This window comes from Dipodomys spectabilis, unplaced genomic scaffold (assembly GCF_019054845.1).
Source record: "Dipodomys spectabilis isolate Male_0828 unplaced genomic scaffold, ASM1905484v1 ptg000108l, whole genome shotgun sequence".
Taxonomy (NCBI): domain Eukaryota; kingdom Metazoa; phylum Chordata; class Mammalia; order Rodentia; family Heteromyidae; genus Dipodomys; species Dipodomys spectabilis.
In genome coordinates, this window is record NW_024870785.1 from 4,969,675 (window position 1) to 4,988,431 (window position 18,757).

An 18,757-nucleotide genomic window follows, 5' to 3' on the forward strand; every position below is an offset into this window, starting at 1 on the left:
CCTTGCGCTCTTTAGCTCAAGGTGAGCGCTCTACTGCTTGAGTCAGAGTGCCACTTCTGTTTTCTAGTGGTTTATTGGAGATAAGAGTCTCATGGACTTTTCTGCCCAAGCTGGCTTTGAACCTCGATGCTCAGATCTCAGCCTCCTGAGTAACTAGGATTACAGATGTGAGCCACCGACGCCCGGCTGTTTAAATATTTTAAAGTTACTTCTATAACTCATTTATAAAGAAGAATCTAGCTGGGGATGATTATAATCATTTGCCTTATATTTTCTCTGTAGCCTAATCATTTTCAGGGACAGGTATCTAAGAACTTATTGTGCCTTTTTGTAGTCTCTCATCAGTTCAATTAAACATCAGAACAAAAACAGTCCAACCTTACAGCCAGTGAAAAGTATTTCTATCAGTGACTAATAGACCTTTAGGATTACAAGAAGATGTTGAGAGAATGTAGTTACAAAATCTGACAAGCCACACTGACACTTAAAGGGACAACATCATGTACAACATTCTATGTACATGGCCCTCGCCTAAATTATCTTTATAATTGTTACTAGCTTTATATTGGAATGCCATAAGAAAAGTTGTGACTAAAGCGGGGTGCTGGTGGCTCACACCTGTAATCCTAGTAGCTGTTCAGGAGGCTGAGATCTGAGGATCACGGTTCAAAGCCAGCTCAGGCAGGAAAGTCTGTGAGACTATCTCCAATAAACCACTAGAAAGTGGCGCTGTGGCTAAAGTTGTAGAGCACTCGCCTTGAGCTGAAGAGCTGAGGGATTGCACCCAAGCCCAGAGTTCAAGCCCTACGACTGACCAAAAAAAAAAAAAAATTGTGACTAGCCTCTTTAAAAATGTAAAATTTCTATTGTGAAGGTTGTTGTTGGATGTTATTTACAAATAATAAAACAATGTAGTAGTGAGGTATGGTGGTAAGCCCAGCATTTGGGTGGCTGAGGCAGGAGGATCTCAAGTTCTAGGCTACCTATGTAATGAGACCTTGATGCAAAAAAAGAACAAACCAGGGCTAGAGCTGTGGCTCAAATAATAGAGCACACCTACCTAGCAAATGCAAAAATCTGAATTCAAGACCTAGTACTGTCAAGAAATGAAAATAAAAAACCTCAAATAATAAACAACAGAATCTGTACAATAGGTCATCAGTCTTCAATCAATATTGTAAAGCACATATTAAATACTTTATAAGGGCTGGGAAGGTGGCTCAGTGGTAGAGTGCTTGCCTTGCATGACTGGGACCCTGAGTTTGATTCCTCAGCACCACATAAGCAAAAAGAAAAAAGCTGGAAGTGGCGCTGTGGCTCAAGTGGTAGAGCGCTAGCCTTGAGCTGAAGAGCTGAGGGACAGCGCCCAGGCCCAGAGTTCAGGCCCCACGACCAGACCCCCCCCCCCCCCAAAAAAAACAAAAACAAAATAAAATAAATACTTTAATATACATTTATATATGCATTTAATTATGTAACATATATCTATTGCTCTCATTATTTGAATTCTTTAGTTCCTAGCATTAATATACATTGCTTTCATTTAGTATTATTAGATTGTTTTGATGATGCTTAAATTGAGGGGGACACATGACTAATAGTTTGCATTTAGTGTCTTACAAGTCTTAAGGAGCCTAGGATTTGGGGTAATTTGTTCAGCAATTCTAAAATTAGAATTGGAATAAGATGACTGGAATACTTCATTTTGTGTTTACAGTGTAAGTAGGGTATTCCTTAAATTTCTAGCCTAAACACTTTTGTTTATTTTTATTTATTTATGCCAGTCCTGGGGCTTGAGCTCTAGGCCCGGGTTATATTCCTGAGCTCCTTTTCCTCAAGGCTAATGCACTTGAGTCATAGCACCACCTCTGGTTTTTTCTGTGATTTCTTGGAGATAAGAGTCTCATGGACTTTACTGCCTAGACTGGCTTAGAACCGTGATCCTCAGGTCTCAGCCTTCTGAGTAGCTAGGATTACAGGCATTAGCCCAGCTCTAAACACTTTTGGAGGTGGGCTGAAAAATAGTTTTTTGCAGTGTGTTTGTGTGAGAGGTGTTCAATAAGTGCTTACTTGATTGACTTTCTATGTGTGTGTCTATGCTGGTAATGAGGCTTCAGCTCAGGGCTTGGGCACTGACCCTTAACTTTTTTGCTCAAGGCTGACATTCTAGCACTACCACTTGAGCCACAGAACCACTATTATCAAATTTCAGCCTCCTAAGTAGCTATGATTACAGGCATGAGCCATCAGCATCTGGCTTTTTATTTTTATTATTTTTATTTTTTTATTTTTTTGGTCCGGTTGTGGGACCTGAACTCTGGGCCTCTGCGCTGTCCCTTAGCTCTTCAGCTCAAGGCTAGCGCTTTACCACTTGAGCCACAGCACCACTTCCGGCTTTTTTCTTTTTGCTTATGTGGTGCTGAGGAATCGAACCCAGGGCCTCAGGCATGCAAGGCAAGCGCTCTACCACTGAGCCATCTTCCCAGCCCCTAGCATCTGGCTTTTTAAAAAAAAAATACAGAAATATAACAACTTTGTATCGTTTGAAATCTGAAATTCCACAGAAGTTCAGTGTGTGGGGTTTAGAGGCTTAGAGAGGAGTATTTGGATTGTTTTTTATTTATTTTGTATATGTTGCTGTGTGGTTTTATGGGCATTTATTAAGTTAGTCATGTAGCCCCAAAAGATTTTTTATTTCCCTTTCCTCCTTCACTCCTTCGTTCCTGAGATCACACTCAGGAAATCCCATAGTCTCATGAATGTTTAAGGGCTAAATTTGTACTGTATCACTGAGCTCTACTTTTAGGCCCAAAAGTATTTTCCTTTTTTTACCTCTTTCTCCATGAACAAGCTTTTTGTATTATTGTTATCTGGTCTTAAGATTTATAAAACCTTAGTTCATACATGCCCAAATTTTGTCCTTTTGAAATTAAAGCATCATTGAAGCTTTTGGGGACTTGGTTTACTCTGACTAATGATATTCTTTTAATATAGATCTATGACAGTTCAGGGTGATTTACGCTAATCTTATGTTTTTCTGATTTAGATCCTTTTTATGATTAACAAAATTCGGGTTACTAGTACTTGGGATATAAGTTGGTTTTATAAGGGAAGCATGCAGTTGAAAAGCTAGGTATACATGCCTGCCAACGCATTATTATAATAATGTATTTCAGAATAACTGTATAGAATACATTGAAGATGACGAGGAGCAGGTGGATGTTGAGACCATAGAAGAGCTCACAGTGGAAATTGATGTTGCCAACAAGAAGACAACAGCAGCGCACACACAGTCATTCAAACAGCCGTAAGTCTTCCTTACCTTGAGATTGTTGTTACTATTGTTGTTTGTAAGTGTAAGCAAAGCAAATTTCTGGGTGACTGATCTGATTCTTTTATTCCTTTTTTTTTTTTTCTGATTAGTATAGATGAGAAGAACTGAAATTAGAAAGTAACTTGTCTTGGTCATTGTTAGCATTTTGTAAATACTAATAACATGCTTTTTGAAGACTGATAACACTGGTGTTAAAATACTAGTTTTGCTACTTCGGACAATTCTAAACTCCAGGTGCTTTTCCTATGAGGAAAGATCATTTCCTTTTAAAATATTAGGTGAAAAAATAAAATACAGAATAACTGACAGTAGGCTTAGAATAACTGACAGTAGGCTTAGTCACCATAGGGTTGTTTTTGTGTATTTACTGGAGCTTGAACTCAGGGTGTGGACCTGCGCTTACAGACATGAGCCATTAGTGTCTTGCCAAACAGAGAGAGAGAGAGAGAGTGGGGGGGGTTCTTGTTTCTAAGTTGGGCTTAGAATATATTGAAGGGTGCTGGGAATGTGGCTTAGTGGTAGAGTGCTTGCCTAGCATGCACAAAGCCCTGGGTTCTATTCCTCAGTACCACATATGCAGAAAAAGCCAGAAGTAGTGTGCCGTGGCTCACGTGGTAGAGTGCTAGCCTTGAGCAAAAGAAGCTCAGGGACAGGGGCTGGGAAGGTGGCTCAGTGGTAGAGTGCTTCCCTTGCATACATGAAGCCCTGGGTTTAATTCCTCAGTACCACTTAAGCAGAAAAAGCTGGAAGTGGCGCTGTGGCTCATGTGGTAGAGTGCTAGCCTTGAGCTGAAGAGCTGAGGCACAGTGCCTAGGCCCAGAGTTCAGGCCCACGACCAGCAAAAAAAAAAAAAAAAAAGAAGCAGCTCAGGGACAATGCCCAGGCCCTGCGGTCAAGTCCCAGGACTGGCAGATAAAACAAACAAACAAGCCGGGCGCTGGTGGCTCACGCCTGTAATCCTAGCTACTCAGGAGGCTGAGATCTGAGGATCACGGTTCAAAGCCAGCCCGGGCAGGAGAGACCATGAGACTCCTATCTCCAATAAACCACCAGAAAACTGGAAGTGGCGCTGTAGCTCAAGTGGTAGAGCGCTCGCCTTGAGCTGAAGAGCTGAGGGACAGCGCCCAGGCCCAGAGTTCAAGCCCCACGGCCGAAGAAAAACAAACAAACAAACAAATATTGTACATTCTTAATAAAACCACAAAGATTTGTATTAAAATGTAGTTCAGGAATATTTATGAGAAGGAAGGAAAGGTAAGATGTATTATTCCTGAAGCTGGATGGGACATACCTGACTGCTCAAAGTGTATTTGTTCATGTAGTTTTGTATGTCTGGAGTATGGAGTATTTTGTGATTGAAAAGAGTAATTTTCAGTTTTTGTGACTATTTGAATACTTAGAAATATAAAATACTCTGTTGAAAAAATAGTGTGAACATTTTTATTGCACCGGGAAAATAAAGTGGTTGTAAGATGTAAATGATTTGAGAAAGTATGGTTTAATACAGCTGTGCAATAGGTATTACATTATTGGATTTCAGTAAAACACTGAAAAGTACTATCTTTATATAGGTGTCGTACTCCTGTCTCTACAGAGGAAAAGGCTGCTGAAAAAAGCCGAAAGGTATTTAGAATATATTTTGTGATAATTAATAAAACTTAGCTTTAGGATTGAAACTTTCAGCTTATTTGTGACTTTTTTACCCCCAGGGCCTTTTTTTTTTTTTTTTTTTTTTTAAACCAGTTAGTAAATTTAACTTAATTGTTCCTCTCAGCGGGTTAATAAAATGGGCCTTCAGTTAATGAAGATTGTTGTTGTAGCATAGTTAAGCAAGATGTTACCTTTACCCTCATTATAGGAAGGGAAGAGAGTTGTGTTGTTTAAGCAATTTCCTGCATAATTCTGTCTTAATCAAGAAATATTTGGGGAGATATAAGTTACATGTTTGTAGTCATTCTGGATATATCATATTTCCATTTTTAGATTTAGGTGAGAATTTAGATTGAGATATAGGGACTGGAGTTGTGGTTCAGGTAGTAGAGTGCTAGCCAGTAAGCAAAAGTGTCAGATACTGATTTTTTTCTTTTGTCAGTCATGGGGCCTGAACTCTGGGCCTGGGCGCTGTCCCTCAGCTCTTCAGCTCAAGGCCAGTGCTCTACCACTTGAGCCACAGTGCCACTCCGGCCTTTTCTGTTTATGTGGTGCTGAGGGATTGAACCCAGGGCCTCATGCATGTGAGGCAGGCACTCTACCACTGAGCCACCTTCCCAGCCCCAACAGATACTGATTTTCAGTGTTGGTCAGGGACCTGAAAATAAAAGGAAGAATTGCTTTAAATTTTTTTTTTAGTGGCTTTATGTTAGGCATCTGTGGCTCTTGCCTGTAATCCTAGCTGCTCAAGAGGCTGAGATATGAGAATCATAGTTCAAAGCTAGCCTGGGTAGGAAAGTCTATGAGAATCTCTAGTTTACCACCAAAAAGCCAGAAGTGGACCTGTGGCTCAAGTGGTAGAGTGTCAGCCTTGAGCTTTGAAAAAGCTCAGGGACAGCACATAGACCTTGAGTTTATAATCCCTAGTACCTGAACCAAAAAAAAAAAAAAAAAAGACTTTATATGTATGTTTTAGATATTGTCAGAGTTACATTAAAGACAACTAATACCCAGAGCTGGTGGCTCATGCTTATAATCTCAGCTACTCAGGAGCCAGAGATTGGGAGGATTATGGTTAAGGCTAGTCCTGGCACAAAATTACCAAGACCTAATATCATCCAATAGCTAGGTGTGGTGGTATACAACCATCATCCCATCGAGAATCAGTCCTCCTTTTACAAAGTGGAAAGGCAAGTACTCTACTTATTATTGATGAAACAAGAAATTCAGTCAGGGTGTTCAGGAATCAGAATTAAACTCTATCATAAACTGTTAATGGTATAACAAGATGTGGTGTGAGCTAAATTTTCTCTGCAGAGCAAGGCACCTGTAGATAGCATTAACTGGAAAAAATAAGCTTATTGCTATTTAACAATCAACTAAAAGAATAGAAATGTCATTATTTCTGAGGATCCAGGTAAACATGCAAGGCATATTGACGCTTAAACTATAAGTTTATTTTTATTTTTTTGCTGGTTCTGGGGTTTGAACTCAGAGCCTGGGCTCTGTTGCTGAGTTTCTCTGTGCCCAGGGCTAGCACTCTACCACTTGAGCCACAGCGCCACTTCTGGTTTTTTTTTCCTGCTTATGTGGTGCTGAGGAATCGTACCCAGGGCCTCATGCATGCAAGGCAAGTGCTCTACCACTGAGCCACCTTCCCAGCCCAAACACATTAATTTTTAAGCCCCATATGTATTACTTGTAGCTTTTTTTAATATTATGGATTGACGCTTTGTACTTGCTTGGCTTCCAACAGTAATTCTCAGATTTTAGACTCCTGAGTTGCTAGAATTATTAGCATGAGCCATCAGCACCTGGCTGCTTTGGTTATTTTTTGAGGTAAAGTCTCGATGTTAGAGTCAATCTGGGCAGTGACCATCTGTGCTTTTCTGAGTTAGAGATAACTGGTACAGATGACTCTGTACCCATCCATTGGTTGAGATGAGGTGTCAAGAACTTTGATGCCAGAACTGGCCACTCCCAAATACCTAGGATTATAGGAAGGAGCTGTCCATTCCTAACTTGAACTTTCTACAGAAGATAAATTTTAAACGTAAAATAGAATAAATAAGATAAAAGGAAGCCTTTAGGCATGTCAAAGGCCAAGAAAGGCTTTCCTGAAAAAGGGTGAAGCTGGAGTTTGAAGTATAAGTTTAGACTGCTGTAATGATTGGGAATAGGGAAGATGAACAGTCAGGCTGGAGGGACAGCTCATTGTACAGGGCTTGAGTAGCATGTGTAAGATAAACAGTAAAGGTACAGGCAGGTATGTTGTTAACATATTTGTTTTTTAATTTCTACCTGTTAGGAATGATTGGAGAAAAAGTTGTTTAAAAGGACAGGCTGGGCTCAGTGGTGGAGTGCGTGCTTGCATGCATGAGGCTCTGGGTTCCATTCCTCAGCACTGCATAAGCAGAAAAAGCTGGAAGTGGCCCTGTGGCTCAGTATGTGCTACCCTTGGGTTGAAGAGCTGAGGGACAGCGCCCAGGCCCAGAGTTCAAGCCCCACGACTGACCAGGAAAAAAAAAAGGACAGTTGATTCTTTACCATATATGTGAAAGTGAAAGTTCTTATAGCATTACTTTTTTTTTGGTCAATCTTGGGGCTTGAACACAGGACCTGGGTGTTGTCCCTGAGCTTTTTCTGCTCAAGGCTAGTGCTCTACTACTTGGAGCCACAGTGCCACTCCCAGTTTTCTGGTGTTAATTTGAGATAAGAATCTCATGAGGCGCTGGGAAGGTGGCTCAGTGGTAGAGCGCTTGCCTTGCATGCCTGAGGCCCTGGGTTCGATTCCTCAGCACCACATAAGCAAAAAGAAAAAAGCCGGAAGTGGCGCTGTGGCTCAAGTGGTAGAGCGCTAGCCTTGAGCTGAAGAGCTGAGGGACAGCACCCAGGCCCAGAGTTCAGGCCCCACGACCGGACCCAAAAAAAAAAAAAGAATCTCATGGACTTTACTGCCCAGGCTGGCTTTGAACCACAGTCCTCAGATCTCAGCCTCCTAAGTAGCTAGGATTACAAGCATGAGCCATCAGTACCTGCTTCAGCATTACTTTTTAAAATACTTCCTTTCTACTAGTCAATAGTTTGTTTATGTCATTTGTTTCATAAAAACTATAATAGCAACACAATGTGTAACTTAATTTTTTTGAGACTCCCTATCCCCTTAGCTCTATCGAGATTTTCTCATTTGAAAAACCCCTGAAATTTAAGGTAGGAAGTAATATGATTATTATTATGATATATTTGAATTCTTACTGTTGAAAGTGTTGAAATTAGATTTGGAAGAAAGAATGATAGCAAGACAAGCAGTTGAGAGGCTGTTAACAACAGTTTGGACCGAAAGTGATGGGTATCTTGAGATAGAAAAGTGCCATTTGGGGTGGAGAAAATGGGACAGCACTCTTGAAGGTTGTTGAAGAGGCAGTCTTGTTGGAACAGGCCACATCTGTACATCCAAAACTGAAACAAGATTACTGGAGTGACAAGCCTCATAAAGAAACAGAAGCTTTTGCTTACTATCGCCGGACACACACTGCCAACGAGCGGCGGCGGCGTGGGGAAATGAGGGATCTCTTTGAAAAGTTGAAGATCACATTGGGATTACTTCATTCTTCCAAGGTTTCAAAAAGCCTCATTCTTACTCGGGTAAGTATTCAATGTAAATAATAAGAAGCTTGATTAAGAGAATATTACCATACTAGATGAAAGGAATCCATTGCCATCTGAAGTATATTGAAATGGGGCTTCTTGTACTTAAAGAGGAGTTCAGTGTGAATTAATGAATGATTTCTGTGAATTAACCCCTAAATGTTATGTCATGTTAAGTTAGAACAGCTTTTTTTGTTGTTGTTGGTCATGGAGCCTGAACTCTAGGCCTCGGTGCTGTCTCTCAGCTCTTCAGCTCAAGGCTAGTGCTTTACCACTTGAGCCACAGTGCCACTTCCAGCTTTTTCTGCTTATGTGGTGCTCAACCCAGGACCTCATGCATGCAAGGCAAGCACTCTGCCACTGAGCCACCTTCCCAGCCTAGCTCGCTTCCCCCCTCAGTATGTGGGGCTTGAATTCTGGACCTGGGCGCTATCCCTGAGCTCTTCAGCTCAAGGCAAGCACCCTACCACTTGAGCCACAGCACCACTTCTGGTTTTCTGGTGGTTGATTGGAGATGAGAGTCTCACAGACTTTCCTTGCCCCGGCTGGTTTTGAACCTCAATCCTCAGATCTCAGTTTCCTGAGTAGTTAGGATTACTGGCGTGAGCCACCAGCACCCAGCTAGAATAGGTTTTAATTGAGAAATTTAAGTTCTTAACTGGCAGAATTATTTTTCCTTCACATAAAGTCAGAAACTGGTTAACTTTACTTTGCACCTTTTTTGTTGTTGTTGTTGGTTGTGGGGCTTGAACTCTGGGCCCAAGCACAGTCCCTCAGCTCTTTAGCTCAAGGCAAGCACTCTACCACTTGAGCTACAGCACCACTTCTGGTTTTCTGGTGGTTTATTGGAGATTAGAGTCTCACAGACTTTCCTGCCTGTGCTGGCTTTGAACCAAGATCCTCAGATCTTAGCCTCCTGAGTAGCTAGGATTAAGGCGTGAGCCACCAGCACCCGGCTTTTCACATTTTCTTTATATAGTTTGCAATATCTCATTGTAAAGCACAGTATACGATATTGTAGCACACTTCTGAACAGTTGGCAGTCATTTTAAAGGGAAATAAAAATCTTAAGCTAGGCTGGGAAGGTGGCTCAGTGGTAGATCACTTGCCTTTCATGCATGAGGCCCTGGGTTCGATTCCTCAGTACCACATAAACAAAGAAAAAAAGCCGGAAGTGGCACCTGTGGCTCAAGTGGTAGAGCGCTAGCCTTGAGCTGAAGAGCTGAGGGACAGCGCCAGGCCCAGAGTTCAAGCCCTATGACCGGACCCCCCCCCCCCCCCCCCAAAAAAAAAAAAAACCCCAACAAACCTTAAGCTAGAAATTTTAACTTTGCACATAGCGTGTCTCAAGTAATTTTATTTATGTTTTAAGCAGAAGTTGGAGTAGTGTAGCATAAACACATATTGCTCCAGAACAGCGTTATTTCAGCTAGATTTTACATGTACTAGATTATTATAAAGTTGATTAAAATCTAAGCAGAACATAGAATTTGACATCACCTTGCAGTAGTTGAACACCTGTTTACCACTCATTGGTGCCTTTTGGCACTGATTATTTATCTATATTCCTTAAATACATGTTCATTTAACATGAAACAATGGGATTGGAGAATTAACTGAGAGATAGAACCCTTACCTTCCATGCATGCCTTCCATGCATTAGGTCTTGAGTCCCATCACTGCTACCACCACCACAGATGAGTTTACAACTAGAAATAATAATTTCTGAAGCTTCAGTAGTTTTAAATGGTATCATAATATTTAAAAGTTGAAATAGTAAAGAAATTGAAATATTTAAGAAATTTAAGGAAAGGACAGATTGATTAACATAATATTACTATTTCTATTCTAGGCTTTCAGTGAAATTCAGGGACTAACAGATCAAGCAGATAAATTGATAGGACAGAAGAATCTCCTGAGTCGGAAACGGAATATTTTGATTCGGAAGGTATCATCTCTTTCAGGTAAGATAGGTAAATGTCCTCTGGTAAACCAGCTTTAGCAGGGCTGGGAAGGTGGCTCAGTGGTAGAGTGCTTGCCTTGTATGCATGAGGCCCTGGGTTTGATTCCTCAGTACCACATAAGCAGAAAAAGCAGGAAGTGACCCTTTGGCTCAATGTGGTAGAGTGCTGGCTTTGAGCTGAAGAGCTGAGGGACAGCGCCCAGACCCAGAGTTCAGGCCCCACAACGGACAAAAACAAAACAAACACAGCTTTAGCAAGGAGAAATCCTCACTAGGTCTTTCATATTCAACATAGCTTAAGATTTGGCTCGTCAAGTTTACAGAAGACTTATATTTTGATTGAGTGGGGCATATCTTCTGGATTGTGATCACTCTTGCCTTCCATAGTTTTGGGGAATAGTTAAATTAATTGGATTTCAGTTGACTGTATTTCTCATTATTATGTGGGATTATGCAGAGTGGTAATTTATTCCCTATCAACCTGTAGGTAAGACAGAAGAAGTTGTCTTGAAGAAACTAGAGTATATTTATGCAAAACAACAAGCACTGGAGGCACAAAAAAGAAAAAAGAAGATGGGATCAGATGAGTTTGATGTGTCTCCTAGAACTAGCAAACAGCAGGAAGGATCTTCTACATCATCTGTAGATGTCGAACAGATGTTTATAAATAACAAGAGGGGGAAACCTTTGATTCTTTCCAGAAAAAGAGATCAGGCCACAGGTAGGAGGGACGTTCTTTGCTTTCCTTAATGTAGATGAACATTAGTGGACTGAATGTCTTCTCTTGGCCATAATTGTAATTAAATGAATTAAACGTGAGTTGAATAAAAAGAACATGGATTACAATAGATTTCAATTTCTGACTTACACTCAAATCCTGAGAAATTGCTACTCATGTTAACATCTAAATTCTACTTCTGATTGTAGTCTACATTTAGGCTTTTTTTTTTAGTAATTTTTAGTTGTTTGATTTTCACCAACTAATATCTTAACTCTTGATTTTTCTGTAGTTTTAATGAAGAGTTGAGAAAATTTGAGTCAAGCTGAGACAGATAAGCTGGAATTAAAGTTTTTTGAACTAAGCACTGTGATATGTGCCTATTCACCTACTTGGTGGAGGATCATTTAAGTCCATAAGTTTGGTGCTGGCCTGGGCAACATAGTACAACTGTCTTTTTTTTTTTTTTTAATCGGTCGTGGGGCTTGAACTCTGTGCTTGGGTGCTATCCTTGGGCTCTTCAGTTCAAGGTGAACGCTCTACCGCTTGAGCCACACACCACTTGCAGTTTTTAGTGGTTTATTGGAGAGTCTCAAAGGACTTTTCTGGCTGGGTTGGCTTTGAAACGTGATCTTCAGATCTCAGCCTCCTGAGTAGCTAGGATTACAGGTGTGAGCCACTGCTGCCCGGCTCAACTGTCTTTAAAGAAAAGGATAATTTTTTTAATTTAATTTAATTTTATTTTATTTTTTGCTGTCGTGGAGTCTGAACTCTGGGTCTGGGCGCTGTCCCTCAGCTCTTCAGCTCAAGGCTAGCGCCTACCACTTGAACCACAGCACCACTTCTGTCTTTTTCTGCTTATAATATGGTGCTAAGGAATTGAACCCAGGGCCTCATGCATGCAAGGCAAGCACTCTACCACTGAGCTACCTTCCCAGCCCCAGAAAAGGATAATTTTAATTTTGTTGAATTAGGCTTTGTTTTTTTTTCTTTTTTATCAGATCTATGAAGGAACAAAGTAAATTGGTTTTAAGTGCTTCTGTCTTGATTTTGGAAGTAAGCTATGATTGATTTTATGTTACTTGTATCCTTGGAGAAAGGAAATTTTTTTTTTCTTTTTTTGCAGATCTTGGGGCTTGAACCTCAGGGCCTGGGCACTGTCTCTGAGCTGAGTTGTGTTGCTCAAGGCTATTGTTCTACCACTTGAGCTATAGTTCCACTCTGCTTAAATGGCAACAAAATTTTGTTTTGTTTTGTTTTTGTGTTTTGTTGGTCGTGGGGCCTGAACTCTGGGCCTAGGTGCTGCTCTCAGCAATTCAGCTCAAGGCTAGCGCTCTACCACTTGAGCCACAGCACCACTTCTGGCTTTTTCTGTTAATGTGGTGCTGAAGAATTGAACCCAGGGCTTCATGCACGCAAAGCCAAGCACTCTACTACCAAGCCACCTTCCCCTCCTGTGATAAAACTTGTATGGATTTTCTTGCTTGCCCGGGCTGGCTTTGAACCATGATCCTCAGATCTCAGCCTCTTGGGTAGCTAGGATTATAGGAGTGAGCCACTGGTGCCTTACTTGGTGTTAGTTTTAAGAAAGGAATTGAATAACTAATTATCTCATTTTACAGATGGGGAAAATGAGGCTTAGAAACTTCAAGTGTTTTGGTAGAGTTGTGTAGGAAAGGAACTTGGGAATGGAATTTTGTGTGTCTTCATCTTGACTCTATCATAACTATCAGAAGCATTCCATTGAGATAATGGTTCTATACCTCTGCACTTAAACAAATAGGTTCTGTCCCTGAAGTGGATCACTGGGCAGGTAATGAAGAGTTGTTGCAAAAAGTAGATTTTAAGTTTAGTTTCTCTAACTCAATTCAAAATTTACTTCTTGCTTTTCAAGTCAAGTTTTAGGGACATCATTTAAATTTCTGACTACAGTAGCAATTAGTTGAAGGTCTTTTATGCATAATTGATTTCTAATTTTCCTTGCAGAAAACACCTCACCCTCTAATACTCCACACTCTTCTGCTAACCTTGTGATGACTCCACAAGGCCAGTTGCTCACCTTAAAAGGGCCTCTATTCTCAGGACCAGTGGTAACTATTTCTCCTCTTTTAGAAGCGGATTTGAAATCTGAAGTTGTCAGCAGCAGTCTGGCTCAATCAGGTGTGTGGTCTGATCTACTATGGATAGTAAAACAAGTCATCCCTGGTGTCTCACAGTAGTAGAGGAAACTTTCCAACATTAAAGAGCTTTTAATTTTTTTTTTTTTTTCCTTATTCTGGGGCTTGAACTCTGGGACTGGGCACTGCCCCTGAGCTGCTTTTGTTCAGGGCTACCACTCTCCAACTTGAGCTACAGCACCACTTGTGGGTTTTTCTGTTTATGTGGTACTGAGGAATCGAACCCAGGCTTCATGCATCTTACACAACCACTCTACCACTAAGGATGTCACAGTGAAAGGGATATGTTGAAGCATCATTGTCTTCTTGGTGTTGATAAATCTTTGTTTTGTGTTGTGTTAGAATTTCTTTCTTTTTTTTTTTTTTTTTGGGGTCCGGTCGTGGGGCCTGAACTGTGGGCCTGGGTGCTGTCCCTCAGCTCTTCAGCTCAAGGCTAGTGCTCTACCACTTGAGCCACAGCACCACTTCCAGCTTTTTTCTTTTTTGCTTATGTGGCGCTGAGGAATCAAACCCAGGGCCTCATGCATGCAAGGCAAGCACTCTACCACTGAGCCACCTTCCCAGCCCTCAATATCTTTTTTAAAGGAATATTTTTGTTCTTCTATAACCTTTTGTTTTGTTCTGCTATAGCCTTGTATTTTGCGCTCTACCAATTGAGCCACAGCACCACTTCCGGTTTTCGAGTAGTTTATTGGAGATAAGAGTCTCACGGACTTTTCCTGCCCAGGCTGGCTTTGAACCTTGATCCTCAGATCTCAGCCTCCTGAGTAGCTAGGATTATAGGCGTGAGCCACCAGCTCCCGGCTAGTGGGGAGCATTTTCTAAAATGATTAGTTGGAAATCTGAGTAATGATGAATATCAGTCTTTTGATTGTAGTTGATGTTACTTTTTCATCTTCTTGACATTAACTAGAAAATTTTAACTATAGCTGAATCATAAAGTCATTAGTATAACTGATACAGAAGGGGAGAGGAAAAGATATGTGGGAGAGAAAGATAATCACAACTGTAGATCTAAATGTTATTTTTTTTTTTGTCTCAATTTTCGGTTTTCAGAAAATGATGACTTATTTATGATGCCCCGAATTGTTAATGTGACATCATTGGCTAAAGAAGATGATATCGTAGACATTGGAGGCAGCAAATACCCTCATGAAGTTCCGGATGGCAAGCCACCTGGCCACCTGAGAGACACCATCAGGAATGAAGATAACTCGTTAGGTAGAATTTCTTCCAGAGGAAGTCATAGAGATGGCAGGGTGACATTGGGTCCAACCCAAGTTTTTCAGGCAAATAAAGATTCTAGTTTTCCACAAATAGATGTTTCTAGTATGCAGGACACACATGGGTTCTTACCTAAAAAGACTTCTGGTGATATGAGAGGGGTTCGATATAGTCGAAAAGAAGGTGAATTGAAAGGAGAAAGACTAAAGACAAGGGAATCTCCATTTCATAAGTTTAAGATGAAAGATCTCAAAGACTCAAGCCTAGAGATGGAGCTGAGGAAAGTTGCTTCAGCTATAGAGGAAGCAGCTCTGGATCCTGGTGAACTGCTAAGCAACATGGAAGATGAGGATGACACTGATGAGACCCTGACTTCATTGCTCAATGAGATTGCCTTTCTTAATCAGCAACTAAATGATGATACTGTTGGCTTGTCTGAACTGCCTGGCTCTATGGATACGGACTTCCCAGGGGATTCTCGACGGACTTTTATCAGTAAACTTCCTCCTGGAAACAGAACAGCCTTCCAGGTTGGCCACTTGGGACCAGGTTTGAAAGAATTAACTGATGTTCAAGGAGAAACTGACTCTATCAGCCCCCTCCTCTTGCACTTGGAAGATGATGACTTTTCTGAGAATGAAAAACAACTTGTAGAAACAGCGTCTGAGCAAGATGTCCTTAAGATTGTCATTGACTCTGAGGTAAAGGATTCTTTCCTTTCCCACAGGAAATCTAGTGATGGAAGGAAGAGTACTTCTGGCATCCCTGCAGCACCTGAAATTGTGAGCTCACCTCCAATCCTACACATGAAGACGGGCCTGGAGAATAGCAACACAGAGACTGTGTGGAGGCCTATGCCAAAGTTGGCACCTTTAGGTTTAAAAGTAGCCAATCCTCCCAATGATACAGATGGTCAGAGTCTCAAAGTAATGCCTTGTTTGGCACCTATATCTGCCAAAGTTGGGCACAAAATAAACTTACCAGGGAGTGACCAAGAAGGCCGGGAGAGCAAGGTGATGCCTACATTGGCTCCTGTTGTGGCTAAATTGGGCAAATCTGGGGTCTCACCAAGTTCTGCAGGGAAATGAACTTATTTGTCCTCAAACAAATCAGGCTGTGATGGGAAATGGAATCCCGTGTCCTTTATCTGGGCATCTTTTTATTGTGTCATGGAACTATGGTCTTTGACTTTGATGATGTGTATTGATGGAGAAAGGGATAGGGTGCTGATCCTGGTATAAGAAATACTATGAAATTCTGATCATGCTAAAATTTGTTACCTCACTTGTGGTGCTGGATCCTTTCATCCTCTTTAAGAAGATGTGATCCATTACTAAACATGAGGTTCCCCTCTTACCCAAGAAAATCTTAACAAGACTCTGGCTTCACACTGGTACCCTCAAGAGGAAAAGCTGCTTAGACTGGAATTGCTATCTGCTAAACTGTAATAGTTGTTGGGTTTGGCTAAGGAATGGACTGGAGGGAAGGAATCTGGAAGAAGTAGTTTTTAGATGGTATTTCAATAACAGGGAGATATATAGCTCTTATGTGCATGGTGGCACATGCCTGTAATTCCACTACTTGGGAGGCTGAGACAGGAGGATCACTAGTTCAAGGGCAACCTGGGGTACAAAGTAAGGCCCTGTGTCAAAAACAAAAATAGGTAAATCACAGCAAAAAAGGGAGAGAGAGGATGGGTATTATGGAATACCAAAGTAAAGGATTTTATGTCATTCAGCAGAATTTCTCTTTCATACCCAAGTAGCCTCTGCTCTCTTACCTTTCCTGTTTGAATTATAAATTGAAGCCTTCAGGTAAAATAGGGATACTTTTAGCTTTTAGTACTAAGGTAATTAATTTGAGATGTTTAAAATAATGTAGTCCTCCCTTATTGTCTTTCTGAATGTGTTTCACAGTGCTGGGGGTTTCTACCCAGAATATGTAATTTTGAAAGTAGACTTAGGTCTACTTCTTCCTTCACAGACCACCTCACTAAGAGACAGCTAAAATAAAAAGCATTCTCTCTCCAAACTAGAGATCGTGGCCAAAATAAATAGTGGGGCTGTATATTTCCCAGTTTAAACAGCTCCTGGTGCTTGAAGGTTTTGCTCACTGCTACCTGCACAGGATGTAAAGACAAGTCACACTAGGCATTCTTTACCAGGGAAGTAAGGCAGTATTTGAATCACAAGATATATTTTTTATCTGCTATCATGGATTCAGTGATCTGTAGAGCTTTTTCACTCATTAGCTGTCAGGGTATGAAGGACTGGCAGCCGTGTAAAGATAAGAGATATTTATATTTTTGTATAGTTGTTTTCATAGATTTCTCAAAGGCTGAAGTTTTCAACCTAGAAGATGAGATTTGTATTGGGTATAGAAATGATGTTTCCTATCTAGTTTGTAAATAATCATGGTGCACTTGAGGGGTCTCAGAAACTCCTGGGGGCAAGAATCACTATTCTGAAAATGTATAGACTGGGATTTAGCTGCTGCATTTTGCCTTTCTTAAATAATTATATTTTGGAATGTAACCCTTGTTCTGTCTTTATTGACAGGATTTGCTTGTGTTGTAAAACACTTAACACAAGAGCTTCCAGTGCCTGGGCTGTGCCTGGGCAATGCTATTTCTTCTCTATCCCCTGCCTTTGTTATCCCATGTCCCAGGTTGTGAGACCAACTTTGGAATGGATCTAGCCAGTGAATTATCTTCCATGATTGATTCCCCTTCTGTTAACCCCTACAATCAACAGATTGCAAAAGATGGGGAATATTCTGCAAAGAGCAGTGGGAATAAACTATTTTATGCTGCTTGCCTTTCTAGACCTGCTCAACAGCACTTAACCTTTAACCTTTCCTCTTGCTGAAGACATTTAACAAAGCAAGGAGTGTTCTTCAGCTTCCCATTATCCTTTCTACCCTTTACCCCACAGATTTCATTCAATGCCTTAGCCCATGGAGTTCAGCCTCTGTCTCCCTTGTTAATAGTTGTCCTTGGGGTATGGCAGTTTCTCATTGCTTGTCACTTCCCCATGTTCTGACTTAGTTCTGAGGGTCAGTCAGGGAGCAGGCAAGGGAGTGAAGAAAAATCCTCAGGAAAAGAAGGACCATTTTAGCTTCTGAATACTTTAGCTTTTTTTAAAAAAATAAGAGAATAGCAAAACAGGTCAAAGTCATTTCTTGATTTGTGAGTATCTGGCTGTGTTTAGAAGAGATATACAAAGATAGAAATGAGGGGTGATTCTGGGTGTTCAGGGAAGGCTGCAGACATAACGAAGCCCCAGGATAACAGTGTTCTCTCAAGACAGATCTAGGAGTGGTCAGGGTTCATGATAGGAGGGCTCAGTCCAGAACAGGCCTTGCAGTCTTGACAAACCTAAAGTGTCCCCCGAACTCCTGCCCTTTAACCTGACCCTGGAAAAAAAAAAAACTGATCTATGAAAATAACATGTATGATTATGACAGATGAAGTTGAGTGAGAAGATTGGAGGAACCTAGAAGACAGCTCTCATCCTACTATAAGAAGCATGATCTCAGTAGACCAATAATCCGCCTTTTATACATCTGTAAATAAATGGAATGTTTTTAAGGATATAATTATGTCAGATTTAGCATTTTCTTTTATATATTAAATATATATCTTTCATTTTCTGCTTTTGAAAGTGACTATTTTTTTAGAAACAAGAATAGCAGGTTTGGTGATTGAAAGGCAAGATGTATAAGCTTGAAATAAACCAGTTCTACTAATTAAAGCAGAATTTGCAGTTCAGAGGTTTGTAGAATTTTTTAAAAATTTAATTGTGAAGATGCTGTACAGAGGGGTTACAGTTACATGAGTAATGTAATGAGTACATTTCTTGTCGAGCATTGTTACCCCTTCCTTTGTTCTTCAATTATCCCTTCCCTCCAGGTGGAGCAGAAAATTTGTAATGAGATGTATATTTGAAGGAGGATGTCATTGAAATTTTATCATAGGAAGTCGTTTTGTAGACCAATTTTTTTTTGGGGGGGTGTCAATCATGGGGCCTGAACACTGCCTGGGC

General features: G+C 40.8%; 2 protein-coding genes across 10 annotated transcripts in view; one reads left to right on the plus strand and one right to left on the minus strand.

Moving 5' to 3' along the window:
- The window catches only part of Mga (MAX dimerization protein MGA), a 79,236-nt gene extending 60,876 nt beyond the window's left edge, over positions 1–18,360 (plus strand). For 7 of the 9 annotated variants that reach the window (XM_042687872.1, XM_042687869.1, XM_042687875.1 and 4 more), the window contains exons 18-24: positions 3,177–3,307; positions 4,906–4,957; positions 8,423–8,629; positions 10,485–10,596; positions 11,083–11,316; positions 13,300–13,473; positions 14,547–18,360. In XM_042687872.1, the coding sequence (XP_042543806.1) occupies positions 3,177–3,307; positions 4,906–4,957; positions 8,423–8,629; positions 10,485–10,596; positions 11,083–11,316; positions 13,300–13,473; positions 14,547–15,802 (2,166 nt within the window). In that variant the 3' untranslated portion in view covers positions 15,803–18,360. The remainder of the gene's footprint in view (positions 1–3,176; positions 3,308–4,905; positions 4,958–8,422; positions 8,630–10,484; positions 10,597–11,082; positions 11,317–13,299; positions 13,474–14,546) is intronic. The other 2 variants (XM_042687874.1, XM_042687877.1) reach the window with 2 other exon arrangements.
- Positions 1–18,757, minus strand: part of Ehd4 (EH domain containing 4) — a 738,029-nt gene that overhangs the window by 550,102 nt on the left and 169,170 nt on the right. The gene's annotated exons all lie outside the window — the stretch shown is intronic.